This window comes from Hydractinia symbiolongicarpus, chromosome 3 (genome assembly GCF_029227915.1).
Source record: "Hydractinia symbiolongicarpus strain clone_291-10 chromosome 3, HSymV2.1, whole genome shotgun sequence".
In the NCBI taxonomy this organism is placed as follows: Eukaryota; Metazoa; Cnidaria; class Hydrozoa; order Anthoathecata; family Hydractiniidae; genus Hydractinia; species Hydractinia symbiolongicarpus.
In genome coordinates this window covers 29276205-29298945 of record NC_079877.1, presented here as the reverse complement: position 1 = coordinate 29298945, position 22741 = coordinate 29276205, and the positions used below count along the sequence as shown (strand labels likewise).

Sequence of the window (22741 nt, the reverse complement as noted above, 5' to 3'; positions counted from 1 at the left end):
ACAGCATAATTAAATCTTAAATCCTGAAGCAGTATTTTAGTCGTTAAATTGTGACGTCATGGTGAATTAGGCAAAATATGCAGACTTTAAGTCAAAAAGTTGTTGAAATCTGAAACACACTAATCCAAGATAGTTTTGGTAATGCTGAAAACCTGATTGTAAAGTTGCAAACACATGCTCTGCGGGTTCAAAAAACGAAAGTAGACGAGTAGAAATCTGGTTTTATATCATGCAATTACAAGATGATAAAGATTTTTTAAATCTATTTTCTCCTTTTGTTAGTTTTTACAATTTCTGACAGTATTGTTTTATGCAATCACGTGATTTGCATGGTGATTCCACTTCAGTGACACATTCGTATCCATGTTTACATCTTGATTCCTGGAACGTAAAATAAAAATACATCAGTGAATTTCTGTTTAGAAGCTATGTTACAACATCGGGGAGATAAAAAGATAAGTTATCCTTCGTTGTTTAATGTTGTATATAGAAAACACTTACAATTCAATTTTAGGGGCTAATAAGCAGAGTGGGAGGGGGTGGCAAAAATAACAGAATTTTTAACATAATATAGTTTAGGTATCTATCATTGCCTTATTGAACAAGGTCTATGAGGATAGGGGATGCTTCTAGATTTGGAGCTAGCTTATAAAAAAGTGGTTCGTTAAAGAGAGGGGGCTGAAAGAAGATTGTGGTGTATCGTGACAAACATAAGTTGTTAACACTAAATGATACTTACACCACATGCGTTGTGGGGATTGGGTCCTAATGAACCGAGATGGCGTTTCACGACACTTGGTTCTAATAAAATACAGAAATCTAATTTTAATACTTTTACGCAAATTTTATTCTTGTATCTTAATTTATAATAAGTTTAAGTTGTGCAGTTCAAAATCGTGATGAAATTAATATCTTCCTTTGGATAAATTGTGCCCAAAAGCAAATATGATTTTATGTCATAGAATTGTTGAGCCATCCTAATCGGTACCGTAACGCTAGCTTTTGCAAACTTGTGTGAACCACGAGGCACACAAATTCATTCGTTCGTAGCGAACTAGCCAGTAAGTTTTTTGACAAACCGAGGTAAAGTAATCTGATCTTATCTTTATCAATAAAAATACGAAAAGCAAATTCAAAACACCTGGCATTCGTTTTTATTCATAAAATCCAAATTACATTGTGTAATTAGGAAACTTGTAACAAAACAGAAAAAGTCTAAAGAAAAATAAGTTTACTTGGTGTTTCGTTATTAAAAATGAAAACTAGGAAATTTGTAGTGACTGCCTCAAGATTGGAGAGAGTTAGTTAGTAGTTTATAACCCTACAAGGGCTCGATTATCCCATTATGCAGTTTTTTTTAAAAAATGGCGTCATTTTTTGAAGACGTCAGCAAAAAATGTTTTTTTATGAAATATACTACCAACCTACATTCTTTTAACTTTTACTTACCATCGATTTCAAAAAGCATGGTTAATGGAGTCAATTCTCCTTCGCGTCCTTTCGCGCTGTTAAATCCGATCGATATGATGTCACCTTTCTTTGGTAACTTGTTCCAACTATTCCGTCGGAATTTGATAATGTTTCCTAAAATGGGCAAAAAAATGACTACCTAACAAATTTTCTTTTCAGCTATTTCGCAATAGAACTAAAAGCACTGTTGACAAGGTTATTTTTTTCCACCTCAATAAAAATTTCTGGGCACTGTTAATTAGTGCTTTCTTAAATAATCAGCAAAGATTCTTTGTTTTTGTCTAAATATGTAGCAACTTGATTTGTTGCTTTCGTCAATTTTGTGTTGGATTCTTAAATGACAAACCTATTATGGTTCAGGAATTTATAAGGTTTTATATTATGCTCCGTAACTTTCGTTAACAGAAATAAATCTTTGTTTTCATTATAGAGGTACTATCACTATTACGTTTTTGTTTTCGTTTTTGTGCAGAATAACACGTACCTCAGGTTTTGACTAAGTCCGCAAAATACGGGAATAGAATTGCTCACCGCCTTCATTTTGACCAGACTTTCTTCCACCTCCCCAGATGGCTCCAATCTTAATTGGTACACTGTATTGCACAGTTAGTTGCCAGTCTCTTGGAACGTCTTTACTGATGTATATCTTGATGTTTCCACTACCCCATTGAGTTATTTTGTGGTCAATTTTACTAAGAAAAACATTTCGATAGAGTTGAAGTTTTTCGCATTTTTTCTGATACACTCGATGTCCATACTAGAAATTTGCGTTACGGAGTTAAATTTTGTAAGGAGAACAGAATTCACAACCCCCAATGAAATGTAACAAGTCAACGAAAAAAAAATAATCGAATAAGTTAGAAGGAGATTCTAATAGAGGCATTTTTGGAGTTTCCAACTTTTTTTTAACAACAAATAACTTACGAATGATATAAACCAGTATTGGGCCCAGCAGTTGGACAGGGTTTACACGGACCACCACAGTCCACATCATCTTCACCTTGATTTTGTTTTTTATCATCACAAGTGGGTGGAGGTGGGGGCTGCACATTGCCACAGTTAGGTTGTTTTGGATCCCATGCATTCTAACATAAAATAGAAATGGTGTTTATTTCGAGAAACAACAAGAACAAGTTTAGAAAAAATAGAAATCAAATACAAAAAAGAAGATTAGGAAGTTTTATCAATGATGAAGATTAAACCAAAGAATTTTAAAAGAAATATTACCACTTATCTGCTCAGTCATTGTCATTCAATAGTATAAATATTATCATGTTATGAACAAGCGAGATTATTCTAAGCTACATTTCGACAGCTATAGCTGTCATCGACAGGCAATGATCGTAATCATCTTTAGCTATTTATTATTTGAAGAGATAATTAGAGGAACGAAATTAACCAATCAGAGCACAGCAATTAAAGTAATTAACGTGTTCACGGACCCAGGTGGAAGCAATAGATTGATTAAAATCTTTCCTTTTTCTAAAAGTTTCCTTTATATTACGTTTCTTTTCTCTAAAAGTTCGCTTTTTGTTACGTTTGTTCCGAACCATTTTTGCACGTTTTTCTAAACGCTCGCTTTTCGAAGTGCAGACAATTTCTGAAAGTTTATAGGAAATACTATTGATATGAGTATTTCTGTCTATACTATTTATGGTTTCTTTTACTTTTCTTGCTGTCCAACCAGACTCTCGGTCTATGATCTTTTTATTGTACCAGTCAATAAAATGATCATTCTTCCAGCTATGGTCCGTAATCTCATTTAAAATCTGGGTCCGTGAAAAAGTTAATTACTTTAATTTCTGTGATCTGATTGGTTAATTCCGTTCCTCTGATTATCTCTTCAAATAATAAATAGTCAAAGATGATTACGATCATTGCCCGTCGATGACAGCTGTAGTTGTCGAAATGTAGCCTAGACTAAACTCGTTTGTTCATGACATGATAATAGTTATATTATTCAATAAACCAAAGAAGTAAAAAAAGACGCGGAGAAGGAGAATGGGAGGAAGAAGATGGAGGAGGAGATGGCGGTGGAGATTAAGGTGGGAAGAAAAAAGCCGAAAAAGACGGTGACTGTAATAAGGAAGGAGAACGACAAGTAGTGGGAAAAAAAAGACTAATTCGGGAATGATCATATAACACAATGCCGGTAGAAGTAGAGAAATGCAGGTAGAGGTAGAGAAATGCATGTAGAAGTAGAGAAATGCAGGTAGAGGTAGAGAAATGCAGGTAGAGGTAGAGAAATGCAGGTAGAGGTAGAGAAATGCAGGTAGAGGTAGAGAAAGAGGATCAAAACTTTACCTTGATATCCTTCATTCCTGGTGCTGCGGAGCATTTCTTTTCACTGATGGAATTAGCACATGTTATCCTAGGATCACAATCTACGTTGATCGGAACTTCTCTAATGCGATCATCAATACCTCCAATTTTATCTTTGTGATAACAAAATTCTCCTCGTTTGATACCGGTCTTAAGTAAAAACATTACAAAAAATTACATACTTTCTGCTTAAGAAAGTTTATGAGAAATATACAAAAAATATTACAACGACATTACAGTTTAACTTGCTGATGAAATTCAATAAATTGTTGGCCACGCATTGTTTTGATCAAATACTTACCGTTATTTTGGACCTTGGTGGCCCTCCTGATCGGTGACATTTATACATTGGTGGGGCTTCTTTTAATTTGCAATTCAATGATGGGTCACCTCCGGTTACCGTAAGTTTAGCACAACTAAAGTAGGGTTTCACAGCGTTTCCAACAAGACCAGTATATTGAAGAATGTACACTCCATCTTTGAGGTTTGTTGGAACGGTTATGGTTGTGTCGTACCTCTCCACGTCGGATATATCTGCAATAAGTCGGCCAAACACTCAATCAGATATTTTTTTTAAAGAAATGGCCTTATTTTACCAAGAATAGATCGAGAATGTGGCTCATAAGTCAATTACCTGACTGATATTCACATCCAGGTCTTGTGTTACATGGATGAATGCAATCACCATACCGAGATCCACCAGGACGTTGGTCTTTACCATAACAAGCAACTTTTAAAACATTTTGTTCAAAATTTTTGTTACTTTTGTGTTGCCCTTCAGGTACAAGAGCTAAACGAACAAATCCTCCAGCATGATTGTTTGATGTCCATCCAACCTAAGAGGGTGAAGGGAACAATTGTTTACTTCACAAAAATGTAACTTTATTATCGATTTTACTCGAATGAGCATGTCTTTAAAATAGCATCGTCAAAAAAGGGACATTCGCTTAAAGAATAGAGTCCTCGAAAAAGACTGTATTTTGGAAATTGCTTTGTAATGTAAAAAATAAACTTTTCTGTTTTTTTTATTTGTCAGTAGGCACATGACGTTGTGTAGACGTCGGTGTATGGTCGTGACTACGACGCGACGTCGAACGACGTTGCCTCGACGTTGCTTAATGGTCGCTTATTCCGATGTCCCATTTCGATCTTTAACCGATGTTGGCCGAACGTTGCAATTTTCGACGTCGGATTTCGGCCTTCAACAGAAATCGGTCAGACATCGCAATTTCCGACGTTAGATTTATACTGCAGCACGACGTTGTGTCGACGTCTCTGTGACGTTGGCGTGCCAGCTGGCTATATGTTTAATGTTAAGTATCAATTATTCGAGTAAACAGTGTGTGATTACATTAAGGACCTTACACGACACAAGAACTGGGTTATCTGGAACAAAGTTGTCAATAACTTTTCATGAAAACTTGTCATATAAAAAGCGCGCCAAAAATTGATTACGGAAAGTGAAAAAAAAGCGAAAGTGTGAATTACAATCAAAACAAATATGGCTACTATCAAAATTTACTTTGATCTGCCATGCGCATTGAAAAAAGAATAATAATTTCGTAGGTTGTCTCGTCCTTGCTTCGTGAGGTCGCTATATGGAGCATTTACCAACCTTTAATCTGTCACCTGCTTTAACTTTTGTGTTTCCACCTCCTGAAATAAGAAATTATGTGATAAGTGAATAAATCTGATACAGACAGGACAACATAGGACAGGCGAACAATTGCTCAATTTAACTGATGGGCTTAAATAGTTGAGTGAGATAAAAAATAACCAGTTCTAATATTGATTTTCTTTTCCATACGCTTTCAACGCCATGTATTTTCTTTGGGAACTTGATTTAAAGCATTTTTCTGGTGTTGTTAGGCACACGCTTGTGTTGCAGCCGTAAAAACTAGAAATTTACTGATGACATGTTTTTTTTTCGTTTTTATCTTTGTTAGAAGCTTCCAAGTTGAGACTCACTGACTATCCTTCATTGTCTATGAGCCTCAGTTTTAGCTAGTGCAAAAATATAATCTAACGAACCGTTTGGTAGATCCTGTTTTGTCCTAAAACGAGCAAAGATGCTTATTTACCGTACTTCAATCTCTTGAATTGGAAAAGAACTTACTGCTCCATCGTTCGCAAGGCCCATTGAAGAATCCTCCACGTGTCGGCATGGTATGAAACGAACTATAAAGTAAACAAGTTTATATATCCCAAATAGGCACGCCATATTAAGACGTTAAACGTTCGGGAACAATGGTGTACGGAGTAACTACTACTCTGCTCTTTATACATCCTTTTACATTAATAGATCAATGATTCTTACGGGGGACAACTCAGCCATGAATGCGAGAGTACTCCACCAAGTGTTAATAAGCTTAGTACAAGTGCGAATTTCATTCTGCCCTCTTGTTGCTCGCTAGAAGGAAAGTAAGAATGCATTGAAAAGTAATGGTCTAACACTGTATGTGATATCAATATGTTAGTTCAACTGAATCAACATTTATTTGTTTGCGTAAGTGAGAGTATGAAATGAAGAGTAATAGAGAAGCTGAATATATAACTGAAAATTTGTATTTATTGATATTACATTTTTTATTGTAATATGGAAATAAAATTCAGTTTTAGTTTATTTGCTTTGTCCTTATTTGGTTACATTGCAAAAGGATTTTTTCTCTAGTAGTTTGAATATGTTTCTTAAAAAACTCTCTTACGGTGAACATTGCATTGCAGTCTAAAGCTAGAAAAGGAAGAGTTTTGCAATGTCCCGCAGTCATTCTTCTTCAAAACAATACAATAAAAACTATACTTGTTTTACCATCAAGTACCATAGCAACAAAATTATCGTTGTCACGGCCCTACGCCTGTCCCGGGTCCCCTATGACCCGAGAAATGCCGTTTCTTAACAAAATGGTTTAAGCACATGTTTTAAAATTTTTACTTGCAAAGAAATATTTTAATGTGCATTTAATACACTGGAATTCTCTCTCTATTTTATTGCCACTGCTCTTCTTACAATACAATCTTAAAGCTCACTGCATGGTAATACTGTTACGGCATCCTCGTGTCCCCAGGGTCCTTTGGCCCCAAAAAGGCAAAATTCCCTGGAAATGAGGTATTTTGAAGTACTTTATTCTTTAATTTTGCTTCAATCTTCTAAATTCTTATTTACTTTAAATTTTCTTAAAGCGATAATCTTTTGTTGTCTTTCATGCTAGTTCTTTTACTCGCCTGATTTTTTTACTTTCTGTTTAGCTACTCTTTCTATTTTCAAATTAAATTCGGATGTTCGAGAGAACACAAGATATAACCGTATGATTTAACATTTTTTACTAAGGGGCGTCCAAGAGTGCTTTAGTGCTACTTTGTTGATTTTGACTCTAAGTAGCAACATAGATCTTTCCATTCAAGATATGAAACGAATAAATGGTGCTTTGTGCTGAAGAAACGTATTGAAACTTTTTTTATTTTTTTGGCGCCTCATAAGTCGATAGAAGGTTAAATAAATGAAATCCGTCTTATTATCCCAAAAAGTAATTCATGAAGGATAGAAATGACCAGTGGAGAAAACGTGTTCTAAAATGATGTCATTGGAAAATTGCTCATGCCAGCAATCTTTTATCTCCACCATCAATCAATGTTTTATGTGCTATGCTATATTCCTGACTTTCATCTGAATTTCACTAACCATGGATTAACATAGCTCCATCATATAAATGGTTTTTGGAGTGGTTAAGTCTGTCCCTTCCCAAACTTTATACCAAGATAGTTGAATCCTCCTCCACCCACAGCTACGGTATTTGATACCAAAGAAACATTCGTTTCGGATTTATTTTATGAAGGGGGTAAAAATCGGAAATATTAAGGAGGTATATTCTGTTACCCCTTGTGTAGTACTTGGAATTGAATTTGTCTCGATAAACAATACACCAGATTAAAAAAAATTGTCTTTTCTGAACACATATTTTTTTCTTAACATTTTTAAATCTTTCTACAATATTCTCTTATACAATCACGTGACTTGCATGGAGAGTCACTTTCGGTGATGCATTCGTATCCTTGTTTACATCGGGTCTCCTGGAGAAAAGAATACAACATTATTATCAAACAATACGCGTATATTGCACTTGCAAGGTATATTGTGCGGTACCAAAAATGACAGTTTTCAGTCATGGAATACTAAACGCTTGTGAAACTTGTGCTTTTACACCAGACTCAATGGGTTTTGTTATGCACTAATTTGAATCTAAACAACTCTCACTTTTCATGTAAAATCTGAGTAACTTACACCGCATCTGTTGTGTGGATTCGGACCCAATGAACCAATGTGACGTTTCACAAAGGTTTGACCTAAAAACAGAAACGCAAAAATGAAAATCGATGTGAGGAATGTTAATGAAGAAAATGTGTTGTGTTGATGTAAAAGCGGCTGAATATAACAACCCCGAAAAACCAGCAGTCCTCTTTTGACAAATGGTGCACGGAATAAGGGAAAGGAAAATAGTTAGAGATCAAGCCATCCTGGCTTCTTCACCCACCTACTCCACCGGTCCAGCTCCCCCCACCCTTTCCTCCCCCTACACTGTTCAAATACCACTCCGGTATTATGAACCAACGGTAATCTTTTTCAGTATTTAAGATCTCATAGAAGCAGTAATAACTCTGGTTGGAACAATTCTTTTAATTGACAGCAAATTTAAAGCTGTATATGCCGTCATGTTATGCGTCTCTGAAGAATTGTATCATTTTCGACCGGTTGTAGATACAGAAATTTGAATTTTAGGTTCAAAATGTCATAAATTGACCAGAAAAAGGTGACTATATGGTGATGAAAGAAAATTAAATATTCAATTTCGTTTTTAACAAAAAAACTAAAGTAAAAATATACCGAGAAATTCTCTTAAACTCTATTTAGACGTGAAAAATGACTGCATCAGCATACTAACCATCGTCAACATTGAAGGACATTGTTAACGGCACAACTTTCGCATCACGTGCTTTTGAAGCTGAGAAACCAATAACAAGTTTGTCACCTGCTTTTGGATTCACTCCCCAACTTTCTTTGACGAAGGTGAAAATATTATCTACGGTAAAAAATATTGATGAATAAAGATTTTCTGTCAAGCGTAACGCATTTGATTTCTGCTGCTTGTGAAGAAATACGAATTATGTCTGTCTTGACAACCTCGATCCCAGGACCTGTTGTATCTTTTTTCAGCCCAGCACCGACGAGACACAAAAAAGCACTGGGGAGAGGTTGATGTCTTGAAAGCAACGTAGTTGTGTATACACAACTACTAAAGCTAATTTCAAATCATACAAGTTAACAACACTAAAGTCTCCCTAGGAATATTTTGATATCTTGGTTATTCAATTATATTCAGTTATCTCGGCAAAATATCAGGGTTTGTTGCAAATCCAATTATAATGTATCATGTATCATTTAGTAGTCCCATCACATTTTGCAATCCCATCACATTTTTTAATCCCATCGCACTTTGTAATCCCAACGCACTTTGTAATCCCAACGCACTTTGTAATCCCATCGTACTTTGCAATCCCATCACATTTTGTAATCCTATCGCACTTTGCAATCCCATGGCACTTTGTAATCCCATCACATTTTGTAATCCCATCACATTTTTTAATCCCATCGCACTTTGTAATCCCAACGCACTTTGTAATCCCAACGCACTTTGTAATCCCATCGCACTTTGTAATCCCATCACATTTTGTAATCCCATCGCACTTTGCAATCCCATTGCACTTTGTAATCCCATCACATTTTGTAATCCCATCACATTTTTTAATCCCAACGCACTTTGTAATCCCAACGCACTTTGTAATCCCATCGCACTTTGCAATCCCATCACATTTTGTAATCCCATCGCACTTTGCAATCCCATTGCACTTTATAATCCCATCACATTTTTTAATCCCATCGCACTTTGTAATCCCAACGCACTTTGTAATCCCAACGCACTTTGTAATCCCATCGCACTTTGTAATCCCATCACATTTTGTAATCCCATCGCACTTTGCAATCCCATTGCACTTTGTAATCCCATCACATTTTGTAATCCCATCACATTTTTTAATCCCAACGCACTTTGTAATCCCAACGCACTTTGTAATCCCATCGCACTTTGCAATCCCATCACATTTTGTAATCCCATCGCACTTTGCAATCCCATTGCACTTTGTAATCCCATCACATTTTGTAATCCCATCGCACTTTGCAATCCCATTGCACTTTGCAATCCCATCGCATTTTGTAATCCCATCGCACTTTGTAATCCCGTCGCACTTTGTAATCCCATCGCACTTTGTAATCCCATCACATTTTGTAATCCCATCGCACTTTGCAATCCCATTGCACTTTGCAATCCCATCGCATTTTGTAATCCCATCGCACTTTGTAATCCCGTCGCACTTTGTAATCCCATCGTACTTTGTAATCCCGTCATACTTTGTAATCCCGTCGTACTTTGTAATCCCGTCGTACTTTGTAATCCCGTCGTACTTTGTAATCCCATCGTACTTTGTAATCCCACCGTACTTTGTAATCCCGTCACACTTTGTAATCCAATTTTTTTTGCTACATGTATTTTCTTGCAAACACAAACAATAAACTTTTAAACTTACTTCCTTTGTTTCTTGATTTTACCACCGCTCCCCAAGTGTTTTGAATGTTAATTGGGTTATCGTATTGCACTGTTAGTTGCCATGGTTTTCTCACTGTTTTGATAATAAAGATGGTGATTTTACCCACAATGCCTTGGCCCCAGTTTCCCTCTACTGTGTGCTTAATATCACTAAGGTAGAAATGAAAGAGTTTAGAAAAGAAATAGGAAAAATTTTCTCCAAAAATGATCTATAAATAATTCCCGCTATTTTTTAAAATTTTTTAATATATTTTTATATCATAAACAATATCAGCGCTTTTAATTTCGGGTTTAGGTAGTGTTAACTGTTTTGCAACCCGATATTTTAAATTTTTGCATTAATTTGATGAAATGAAACATTTTCACTAGTTAAAATTCTGACTTTATTATGATCCGAGGGGTAAATTATAGTTCTTCTTTTTAGCTTTAGGATATGCGTGTTGGCCACATACTAGAAGCGAAATAGAAGCCCCGGGGACAAGATTGATAGTTCTTATTAGGCAAAATTATGATTTTTTAAGCTTTTTTCTGGTCCAATTTTAGAGTATAAGAATTATTATTTAAAGCAATCTTTTTGTTCGTACAGTGTAACATATAATAACTTACGAATGATATCGGCCAGTATTTGATGGGGCTGTAGGGCATGCTTTACAAGGACCACCACAATCAACATCTTTTTCTCCTTGATTTTGTTTCTTATCATCACAAGTGGGTGGAGGTGGGGGCTGCACGCTTCCACAGTTGGGTTGTTTCGGATCCCAGCCGTTCTGAATTTGTAAAGAAATATTTATTTTATATCAATAATGTTGCTTTCTTCGTTTCAATCAAAATCTATACTATTATCAATCAAGAGCCTTATTACTGCTAAGCTGCCTAATCGAGGGGCGTTGAACAATTTAACAATATCCAAAACTTAAAAATAATTATTTTAAAGTTGCAATTCTTTTGCCTTTTAAACAAGTTTAAGACAATTGCACTGACGCTTACGTTAAGATTTGATTCACCAGACTGGGCACTTGATCAAAGAAGACAGTCATTGAAAGAGGGCACTTAACGAAAAGGGAGTCTAATCAGTGCACTTGTAAGTTTTTTTAGTGAGACATACTGGCTAATCTATGATTACCTGTTTATAATTTTACCTTAATTTTATCCATATTTTTATGCGCGAAACAGTTCTTCTTGTTGATCGAGTTATCACATGTAATCCTAGCATCACAATCTACATTGATCGGAACTTCTCTAATGCGATCATCAACATCTCCCATTTTATCTTTGTGATAACAGAACTCTCCTCGTTTGATGCCTTTCTAAATATAGAATTCCTTGAGGTAAATTATACCAAGTTATATATGTTATGTTAGTTCTTTCATGTCAATGTGGGTCGAGTACCAGGATTAACGCGTTCATATTTAGTAACAGAAACCGAGGTATTATTTGCAGTACACTTCTTTTTGAAAAAGCAATCAACAAATAAGAAAATAGTGCTAAGATTTTATGTACTTTAGCAACTATAAAAAATTAAAGGGGATTTTTGTTATATATTGTTGATTCGCTTTGAATATAATGAATGTTTCACCTACACACAGTGAGAACTCCTCCGTTATACCCTACCGCTGTTAAGCAACTTTTAGGGCTAAAATTATCGAAAAATAAGCAACTTTGAATGTTTATAAAAAATAGATGATAAAAATATTAATTTTAGTCAGCAACAAGACCACTTTTCACGGTGTTTTTCAACTATATAAACATAGTCATGTATATAGTATATAGGTAATGAGTTGCTGAATTTAATGTTTTAAATAATCGACATATAGGAGGCTACATACCGTGATCTGCGATCTAGGTGGTCCCCCAGACCTCTCACAAGTGTAAGTTACTGGAGGCAGTGTTGATTGACATTTCATATTTGGATTTCCACCGGTTACCGTTAGTTTAGCGCAACTAAAATATGGCTCCTTGATATTTCCAACTAAGGAAGCCCATTGTAGGATATAGGTACCATCTTTTAAGTTTGTTGGTATGGTGACGGTTGTGTCATATCTCTCGACGTCACCGACATCTAAGAGATTTGTATATTTATTTGTATCATATATTATTATATTGTTTATCTGTATTGGAATTTTTCGATATGAAACTCACAAGAAACTGGAAAATCTGTGCGAGATACTGAAAGCTCGAGATGGAGAGGAGAGATTAGCTTAAAAGTGACAAAGGTGATCAAAGCATGTGTAAACATAAGAAGAAGCACTGCGTGTTTATATTAACCAAAAATTTTACACCATAAAAAAACTTTATAGAGATATAACGAAAAAGAGATTCGGTATGATATCTATCTCAAAAAACAAAACATTTTATAGAAGGATTATTTAATCCTGTGGAGAAAGTTTTATTTTACACACATTGTTATAAAATTACTTGAACATGCATTAAATTTTTACTTGCTAACACAATGTTTATTGCATTGCGTTGGCTTCATTCAATGATTGGTTCCCGTGATAATGATTTTTTGGTTATATACTTTTTGATACTTGTATTACCCCAAAAAGTTGAATTTAGCGTTGCTTAGTAACATACTAAGCAAAGGATCAAGATTGCCCAATCAGATCAACTCACTTTGGTAGGATGTTCGTTTTAACATTTAAAATTTAAAGCGTAATGCTAAATTTACATTGAAAAAAGTTATGCGTTGCTTTTTCACTATATATGTAAAAAAATGCATTCTTAGATTGTCATAAGCAGGTCTAAATACAATTAAACAACTTAATCATCTCTTTCAGTACGTTCCTTTCACTTATCATCGCCACTTTCATCGTGGTTCAGACGTTCTGGAAAGGTTGGGGGTATTTATAAAATTTATGACTTTTTAAGTTGTTAGAGTTTAAAAATGCTTATTCGACAGTGACGAGAAAAAAAAAAAAAAAATAAAATTAAATTTAAAAAAAAAAAAAAAAAAAAAAAATAAACTCTTTCAGGTCTAGAATTACTTGTGATTTCGCGGGAAAAAACAAATATTTTTGCCCTCCAACATGGAATATAATAACAATAATATTAAAGGGGCTACGGAACGGCTGTTGGTTTTCGACTTTAGTGACTTACACGAAAGTCGAATTCATGGCCGTGGAGAACAAAAATAGCTATTTTTCCGCCATGTATGTAATTTACAGACTCGTACATATAGATATATTTAGAATTTTTATCTTCTCCAGCCTTGGTCATTTTTTATCCAGAATGAGTCTTGATGAAATATTTCTTTGAAATATACTTTTCGAAAAAAAATATTGAACCAGCGAGTAAAGTGCGTTGGTCTGTTCATTGCCCAAAACGCGTTTTCCGGATTTTTAATATGTGCCCGGGATATACGGAATGCGAGCATTTTAACCGGTTCGTAGCCACTTTAAGGAGAAAGGTAATATGTACGTGGTTTAAATCAGCTTTTTTTTTGGAAATATAAATTTGTTAAGTAAGGAATCTTAAAAAATGTAGTATAGTGTCGTATTCTCAAATCAGTGCTTATGAAAACTGAAATTCCATTATATTCTAACAAATCTACGAAACTATCTATCATCAAAATACAATCCCATACCTGACTGATATTGGCATCCAGGTCTTGCATTACATGGATGAATACAATCTCCATAAAGAGTTTTACCAGGGCGTTGATCTTTACCATAGCATGCTAACTTCATAACATTTTGTTCAAAATTTCTGTTACTTTTGTGTTGTCCTTCAGGTACAAGAGCTAAACGAACATATCCTCCAGCATGATTGTTTGATGTCCATCCAACCTAAGAGGAAGGCTATCAAGATGAACTGGTGGATCAAAAGATATAAAATAAGTTTAGATTATTTTTTTCAAAATGATTGCTAACTTTTTTAAAAAGTAATATTGAAACAAATCACCGAAAATTTACGCAAATTCGAAAAGAATATATATATACATATTGCATTTGTTAGTCTCTTTAGCTTAAAGATTTCGTGCATGGTTTAGTATGGCCAGATTGTAGTCGACAGACAGACGACGGCTATTATTATAGAGACTAGTGGAAAATCCACGGGAATTCGTCCGTCACGGTAAAGTCAATAAACTATATCGCATTCGTTATTGTCGCTTAAAGATTTCGTGCGTGGTTAGTACGGCCCACTTTTAACCGACAGAAAATATACTGTTATTATTAGAGAGAAAAATATGCAGTTTACAGATCAAATTCCGTTTCTGCAGGAAGTATGCATCCTAGCGGAAGAAATTTTCACGGAAGTTATTTTTTTGCAATAAAAAGTTCCAAAATTCGCAAAATCTGTGGTATTTGTTTCATTGTTTTGTACTTTTAGCGAACATACACAATAATATTAGTACGATATGATATTAGTTTTTTTCGCGATGAATCTAAAACTTTTCTCTTTCGTAAAAATGTTGGAACAGAATTTGAAATGTTTTATTTGAAAGTGTCACCTTTAACCGATCTCCTGCTTTAACTTTGGTGTTTCCCCCTAACAAAATAAGAATGATATAAACAATAACATTGGAAAATAGATATAACATGACGAAATAAGTAATTCAAATAAAAAAAGTTACCTTTGTGCCAACCCTCGCAAGGACCAACAAAAAATCCTCCTCGTACAGGATTCGTATCGAATGATCTAAAGATAGGAAAAGTTAACTCAATGAACGAGACATATAAGCTATCGACAATTTTTCGAGAGCTTATCAAGGTAAACACCCTGCACACATTGTGTCTCTCTTGGTCAATTTCTGTAAAGTTTAACGGAACTTGACAAGCGAAGGCTATTTCTAACTCTACACTCTCCATATGTTTTTCTGTTTGTACTTTGATACCCAGTATTACAAATACCCAGTATTTCTCATTGTACCATGCACAGGAAGCTGAAAACCTGAAATAATTTGGCCAGCAAGGACTTTTCATTTGCGTTGAATTCGTAGAGGCACTGTAGTTAAAATTGATTGGTATGGATCGGTTTGTTTGATTAATCTTTTTTTTCCTTAATAGTTCTCCTTATAACGTTTGTGTTGTAGGGGTCACTGTGAACAAAAAGCTATTTTTTTTTGCGATTTTAAAATTTGTTTTTTTCCAAAGAAACTTGGTAATATTCAAGTGCTTACTACGAAAAGTGTGCTTTTGTGTTTGAATTGTAGTATGGCATAAAATCACGGCACCATCATTTTTAACTTAGCGAAAAGTTCATCTAAAAGGCATGTTCGTTAAAACAAGACTCTGCATTTTGCACAGATTGCGCACTTAATAGTGACCAGGTTGTCTCGTCTAATCTGTCCTCCAATCCGAGCATTACATTTTAGTAATTATAGATTTTAATACTGACTTAGAGGAAAGAGGAAATTACCAGCATTATACGAAAATGGTAAGCTCGACCCTAACGTCCTGAAAGCGCAGCACCGCTGAGAAGAAATAGTCCTGTAGCCGAGGTTGACAAGAATGGTAAAAAATTATAGAATAATCGCCGAATTTAAGTTGTTAATACAAAGCACTGCAAGCTTATAATTACTTCTACATCTAGCTCATTTTTTTGAATGATACTTTACAACTCCACACTTCAATTTTTTTACTTGGATTTTTCTTTTATTAAATTGCACAGTTGAAGTTAATTCACTAAAAAATCACAAGAACTAACTGACATGTGAGGGCTTTTATGCCTTGCACGCCTTTTAAGAACTTAAAACCACGTGACTTGCCTTCGCCATACATAAGAAAATAAATTAAAATAACCAACTTACTGTGGACAACTCAACCAAGAGTGACCTAACACACCGGACAAAGAAATTATTGAAAGAATAAGAAAAAACATTGCTAGCTCCGATTCACTGCTACCTTCTAAGCCAGACTGCACCTAAAACTTGGTTAAGTTTCGTTCAAATAATGTTGGGCTTGTTTATTTACCTTATTTATTCATACTTTTAAAAAGATTGAATTTCTTTCAAGAAATTAAGTACGTTTGACCAGCTTTAAAGGTGTATAAATATTTCAAGAGTAGAGTATTGCAGTCTTGTATAGTGGTTGTTACATCAAATGAGAACTTTTTTCTATAACTAGAGACGGGTGTCTATCTTTACATTTAAGGAGGAAGAAGACTACTGCGCATGCTCACATTTTCTACAACAGAAAATATATCAAACTCAAAGGAGCCATTAACAATCTGTGTTTTAAAATGTTTGTGTGAAAATAATTTCATCCAGCACATCCGAAGTGGTTGGCCTATTATTTCTTTTCTTAGTAGCTGGACTTTTTTCACGTCAAAACGCTACATTACGTCGCCAACATACTCAACGATTTCTTTTAACTTTGTCCAATTATCTGTCGTCAATGTTCTTGACGGAAATGGACACAACTAAAAACATAGCAAAAATTTTTATTTATTTATTTTTACATTCTTGTTTGTTTAAATTTGAAGATTTCTTTGTGGTGCGGTTGCAGTCATGGTAGCAGTCGAACAGCGTGTTTTAAAGATTTTCCTTTTGACTTGTACGATCAACAACAAAGTCTTGGGTTTAAGCATGGTCTAACGCAACCGCTGACACTTCAGGGGGAATACCATTGAAGCAATTTTTCTCACTGTTGGTGAAGGACCTCAGTTAGTACCTATGACTGAGATATTTGGCTATTTTTTCACTAGTGCTAAAAATTTCTCACTAAATCTTTCTGTTATCTCTATATTAATAATAACCACAGGAGTGAGACACAGCAAATGCGGTATATAAAGGATAGGCGAACCCATGGATTTGTCCACGGGCCACCGACTAGTCTATATTGATAACTTTATTCTAACTGTTAAAAATTACTGCGTCACAGCTTTATTTCGGATATCGGCAGGATAATTTCATTATTTCATTATTTCATTTGACATCATGACAGACCGATGTGGAAAATGTGTACGTCGGGCGTCCCCATGGGTTCTTTTTGACATCAAGGACGGCAGCGAAGAAACTTGTTTGCCGTTAAGTAAGTGCTAGCGGCTTTGGCATCAGGCAACAAACCCTGGGGACAAGGATTCGGAAGTTAATTATTTTTTAGCCAATAAGAAGGTTTTTTTGAAAAACGTCACCTATATAGAAAAAGAAAAAGGGGTCCTGGGACGAGGTTGGCTAAAAAATATTGTACTAAACAGAACTTCGTATAATTAAATAGATATATTGAAAAATGGAGAGATCACACTGTAAAACTGGTTTTACGACTAGGTCTGCAGAAACCATGTTTTCAGGACCTGCTGTTTTTTTTATGTCAGGCCAGCGAGACAAACATGACCGTCTAGCCGTCCATCTCAGAGCTCATTAAAAGTTAAGGCCATTTGTTTACCTACAGTTTCATACCAACATTTTGCGACGGCCCGCTTATTAAACAAGAACAAGAGATCAACAAGATCATTAATTATGGCGGCTGGGAAAAAACAACAATAAATTCAAGATATTAAAGTACCATTAATTATACGTTTTACACCTCAAATTTTCAGGAAAGTCATAACTCCGCCTGAACTTTGAATTAAATAAAAAAAAATGTATATCTTAATTTTTTTCGAAAAGGGTGATTACGCTCCTTTAAGTTAGCTTTTGTTGAAATAGAAAGTATGAGATAGCGACGACAAAAGGTAAAGATATTCGGAGGAAGTGTTTTTACTATTTTTGACCAGGACAAAATGTGATTTGGAGTTAAGTTGTTTGTAACGAATTTGATAATGATACTTTCTTTTTTTAAAGACAAAAAGTGAAACCAAGAAGAGCCAATTACTTGCTTTTGTACCAAAGCTTTACAGGCTTCCTTTTTATTGCGATTTTTCATTTGATTTGCTTAGTCTACAATTTCGTCAAACAAAATGTATTTGGTTTAGTCTGGTTTTGAATACTTTAGGGGCAGAAACTTTCGCGGGCATTAACTTTCGCGTTTTTCGCGTTTTTTGGTTATTTTCGCGAAAGTTTATGCCTTTGGAAATTCTAAATCATCAAAACGCGAAAGTTTTTTCACCATAAAAAAAAAATCATAAAAACGGGGCAGTTTTCAAAAGTAATGATTTATTTCTACTTTAATCTTCGTCAACTACAATAACACTTGGTGTTTTTTTCTTCTTAGGAGCTGCGAGCATTTCTCGGATGTCCCGATTATTTGAAACAGTGCTTGTGGATGGAGACTTTTTCTTCTTTTTGCCGGGGGCTTGCGGTGTAACGACTGTAGGCTGCAACGTCATGACGAAATTGAACAGATTTCCAACTGCTATGTCTTCTGTTGGTTCCGTGTAGAGATCTTTAACTAGATCTAAATAACGTGATGTTAATTTCGCTTGAAGAACGGTAGCTGGTGTTTTGATCACAGCTTGACATTCTATTTCAAGTCCTCCTTGTACTAAGGGAGAAGGGCGATAATGTTCTGAAAAAAGCGTGCAATACATAGACGCACCTCGATCTAAGTAATACTCTTTTGGCAAGTGTCCAACAGTTTCTCCATTTTCGCTCAGTGTCTTTATAGCAAATCTATCGAAGGCGTTCTCTTTTGGTTGCCAAAATCTTCGATAGTAATGATATCCTCTTCCATATTGATGAAGAAGATTTGTAGTAACAGTAATAAAAGATGTTATTTTCAAAACAAGAAAAAACTGTTGTTTTGTATCTAAGTTCGATTTTTTTTTAATTTTATTCATTTCTAAAGAAAATTCGACTGGATGATTCGAAAATCAAAACATTCGATTATTCGCGAAAAAAGAAATCTATGTAATAATACGCCAGTTCTGTCTGTCTGTGACTTTTGCAAAGTGGATGTGCTCATTTTCCTTTGATGTTGCCGAAAAATACATATCTAATATGTTAAAATTTCTGACGTTACGGCGCGACGTCAATAACATTACTTTAACGTCAATATGCTATATTAAATTAATGAAGCCATTACAGTGCACCTAAAATTTGAGGCCAAATAACTTGGAAACGAGGTGGCGACGTCAATGATTCACCGCGTAGGTAACTAGGGACCACCTAGGACCAATCCGTTTCAGAATGGACGGGTTGATGACGTCATCAAAAAACCTCTAAACCCAATATCTCTGCAACCGTTTGTCAAAAGTACATGATCCTATACATTTTCATGATCATCGTTTCAAGGTCTATACGATGAAGGTAACAGGGATATAAATTTCTGAAACTTTTTTTTTTCGCCTTTTAACTGGCTATTGGTGACGTCAGCAAAATTTTTAAACTCTTATATGTCCTTAGTCGTTCGTAAAAAAGATATGATCCTATACATTATTTTGATCAGCGTTTCAACCTCTACACGTTACAGGCAACGAATAAACTAAATTTCGCTAATTTTTTTTGGATTTGCAATGCTGACGCCAACAAAACGTATTAAACAACCAACTTTTTCAATGTCCTTTTGCCTAAGTGGATTTTTTCACGGGTCTTTATCAACTAGTTGTACAATAAATAATTTTGATTGCATCAGACGGGAATGTATTGATTTTAATCTGCGCTGGAGGAGATATGAGTAGAGAGCTTTCAAAACAAGTTCTGGGATTATGTAAACAAACTTACAGGGTGTTTGATAGAGAGCTCTGTCAATATCCATCATCATGTCGTTTTTGAGAAAGATGCAGATTGAAGCTAAGAGGCAAAAAGAGGCAAACAATCAAGAATATCAAATTTCTCAACAAAGCTTGCAAAGTCAGAGAACAGAAGAAAATGGTGAGTATATATGTGATTTTTGAGTTTACAGTATTCAAAAATTCCGCTTTTACTTAAAGTAGGAACCAGCAGTAACCAGTAGTATTTCGAAGTAACCACCAGAGAGCCACCAGTATTTTGAAGTAACCAACAGAGTACCACCAGTATTTTGAAGTAACCACAAGAGAACGACCCTTTAAATAGATAAAACGAAATAAACGCAACTACCGCTTCAAATGTGAGACATTTTATAATGTACACAACAGTTCATGACCCATTTGTTAAAATGTTTATGTCTGGTGTGACTCGGGCTTTATGCAACAGTTATTAAGAGACAGAAGGCTTTTTGAAACAGTATATACTGACCAGGGGCGGATTTAGACTTCGGCCACTTCGGCACTTGCCTAAGGAGAAATTTTGCCAATGAGAAAATCATGTGTATCTAAATGTAGAAATTGATTTAAAGCAACGCATAATTTTTATTATAAGCGTTTAATAAGATTCCTTTGCGCCCAGGATCCGAGGTAATATTCTTATCTCCACTCAGGAGTGTTTGCCGAGGCTCGACTCTCCTTCGATGTGCGTTGCCGAAGTACTATGGCTCTTACGGTAGTCGAACTACATTTTGCTGCATTTCGCTGACTTTGTTTTTCTCGATTCCTTTATTTTCTGCCGTAAAAACAGTCAACTTCGGCGGCCGCCGAGGTGTGGACTTTAAGACTCTCTTAAACAAAAGAAAAACAAAAGAATTATGACGTCGAGAAAAATCTCGCTGAGGTGTGGACTTTTGGACTCTGGTTAAAACAAAAGAATTTGTGACGTAAAAAGAATCTCGCCGAAGTGTGGACTTTTGGACTCTCTTTAGTCGAAATTTACAGCGAAAGAAATATTGATATTAGGGGATGGTTGCGTAGGAATAATTTACTCTTCTTATTATTATTGCCTTGCGGTAGCCGGTCTGTTTAATGGGTTCGGCCAACTTCGGCCAACTGCAATTCTGAAGTTCTTTCTGATCCACCATGTCTTCTGATGGGAGCTTGCGGAATCGGGTTCTGCTTGCTGTAAAAAGCAATGATATTTGCGAATGTAAAAGTCTTTATAAGATTTTAAAGATAAAATAACAGAGTTTCCTAATTTTGGAACATTAGATCATTGGAGAAATATTGAGAAAAAGTTGTTAAGCAGAAATTTAAGTGTTGGAAATTTTATTTCTGGGTATGCAAAAGAGAAAGCATTCGTCGCTTTGAGGCAACTATCTGTTTTTACTTTTGTTTATAATCCCTAAGGAATGTTTAAAAATAAATTAATTGTATTGTGGTGCCAAAGCGCTATTATTCCTGCCTTTGAAAATATAACTGTGGCTCTAAGAATTTTAGGCACATTACCAATCACCTCATGTGAATATGAAAGGTCCTTTTCTGCACTGCGACGATTAAAAAATTATAACCACAGTACTATGTCTAACGATAGACTAAATGGCTTAGCACTGCTCCACATCCATAAAGAAATAAACGTCGATACAAATGAAGTTATAAATAAATTTTTCATTGATAACAGAAGACTAAAATTTTAAGACATGTTTTAAGATATATAATATATAACTAATGATAATGAAATGTTAATAAATAATACTTACCAAGTTACCCCCCCCCCCTCTTTCCCCCGTTATCTTTTTTACCTCTCTGCTCTTTTTCTCTCCCCCCCCTCGCCCTTTTTCTTTTCATCTGATTGTTAAATTTTTTAGATTTGATTGATAAGATTTAAGCTATTTTCATAAATTTTGTGTAGCTACGTCCATGATAGTAGTATAAATAATATTCAGTTAATAAGGTTACCAAACAGCTAGCTGCAATGATAATACTTGTCTTAAGTCAGCCTGGTGGGTGCGAGTATCCCCTAACGCAATGATAATAGTAAGTAGGTATAGTAAGTAGGTAAGGGAAGTAGGTATAGTAAGTTGGTATATAAGGGAGTATGTTTTTTTGATGCTTCATGTTGACCCGGTGTACTGAAATTTAGTTTAAAAATTTTCAGTTTTGATTGTGGTTCATTCATTTATTCATTGGTTGGTTTTGACAATTGATCAAGTTGACTCATTTCATGACAGATTCATTTTGTTCATGCTTGGTTATATTACCTGATGTGCAAGCTGGAAGAAAGAAGAAAGAAGATTTTGAATGAAGAAAGAAGATTTTGAATGAAGAAAGAAGATTTTGAATGAAGAAAGAAGATTTTGAATGAAGAAAGAAGATTTTGAATGAAGAAAGAAGATTTTGACTGGATTATTAATTTAATCCTCTAATCTTTAAAAAATGTTATATTTGGATTTCATTTATCTGGATGTGAATCTGGAAGAAAGAAGAAGTTTTGCCGGCTGGCTAATTTTAGCCTTAATTTTTCTGAAAACATTATTTGGCTTTTTTTTATGAATTTTATGGTTGTTTTTCTTTTTCCAATAACATATAAGAAATGGACATGTGAGGGTTCTGTCTGCTGCATTTTTGAGTGCTGAAATAGATAAATAAGCTAAAGCTTCTGGGCCAAGACCCCCAGCTGTTTTATCACGAGTTGGCTTCGCTTCGCAAATCCGCCTAAGGAGAAAAAATCCTGTATCCGCCCCTGA

The 22741-nt window shown here is 35.0% G+C and overlaps 2 protein-coding genes across 2 annotated transcripts; both read right to left on the bottom strand.

Moving 5' to 3' along the window:
* Nucleotides 1-246: 246 nt before the first annotated feature.
* Nucleotides 247-6245, bottom strand: LOC130636717 (uncharacterized). Its single transcript, XM_057446537.1, has 11 exons — nucleotides 6110-6245; nucleotides 5909-5970; nucleotides 5408-5448; nucleotides 4427-4628; nucleotides 4094-4326; nucleotides 3775-3942; nucleotides 2395-2555; nucleotides 2002-2162; nucleotides 1450-1584; nucleotides 740-801; nucleotides 247-381 (listed from the first exon to the last, which is right to left on the bottom strand). Exons 1-11 carry the CDS (start codon nucleotides 6223-6225, stop codon nucleotides 286-288), a joined length of 1437 nt encoding a protein of 478 aa, XP_057302520.1. The 5' UTR covers nucleotides 6226-6245; the 3' UTR covers nucleotides 247-285.
* Nucleotides 6246-7717: 1472 nt separating this feature from the next.
* LOC130636718 (uncharacterized) lies at nucleotides 7718-16352 on the bottom strand. Its single transcript, XM_057446538.1, has 11 exons — nucleotides 16198-16352; nucleotides 15022-15086; nucleotides 14899-14936; nucleotides 14032-14233; nucleotides 12275-12507; nucleotides 11588-11755; nucleotides 11055-11215; nucleotides 10429-10598; nucleotides 8730-8867; nucleotides 8072-8133; nucleotides 7718-7860 (listed from the first exon to the last, which is right to left on the bottom strand). Exons 1-11 carry the CDS (start codon nucleotides 16266-16268, stop codon nucleotides 7765-7767), a joined length of 1404 nt encoding a protein of 467 aa, XP_057302521.1. The 5' UTR covers nucleotides 16269-16352; the 3' UTR covers nucleotides 7718-7764.
* Nucleotides 16353-22741: the final 6389 nt, after the last annotated feature.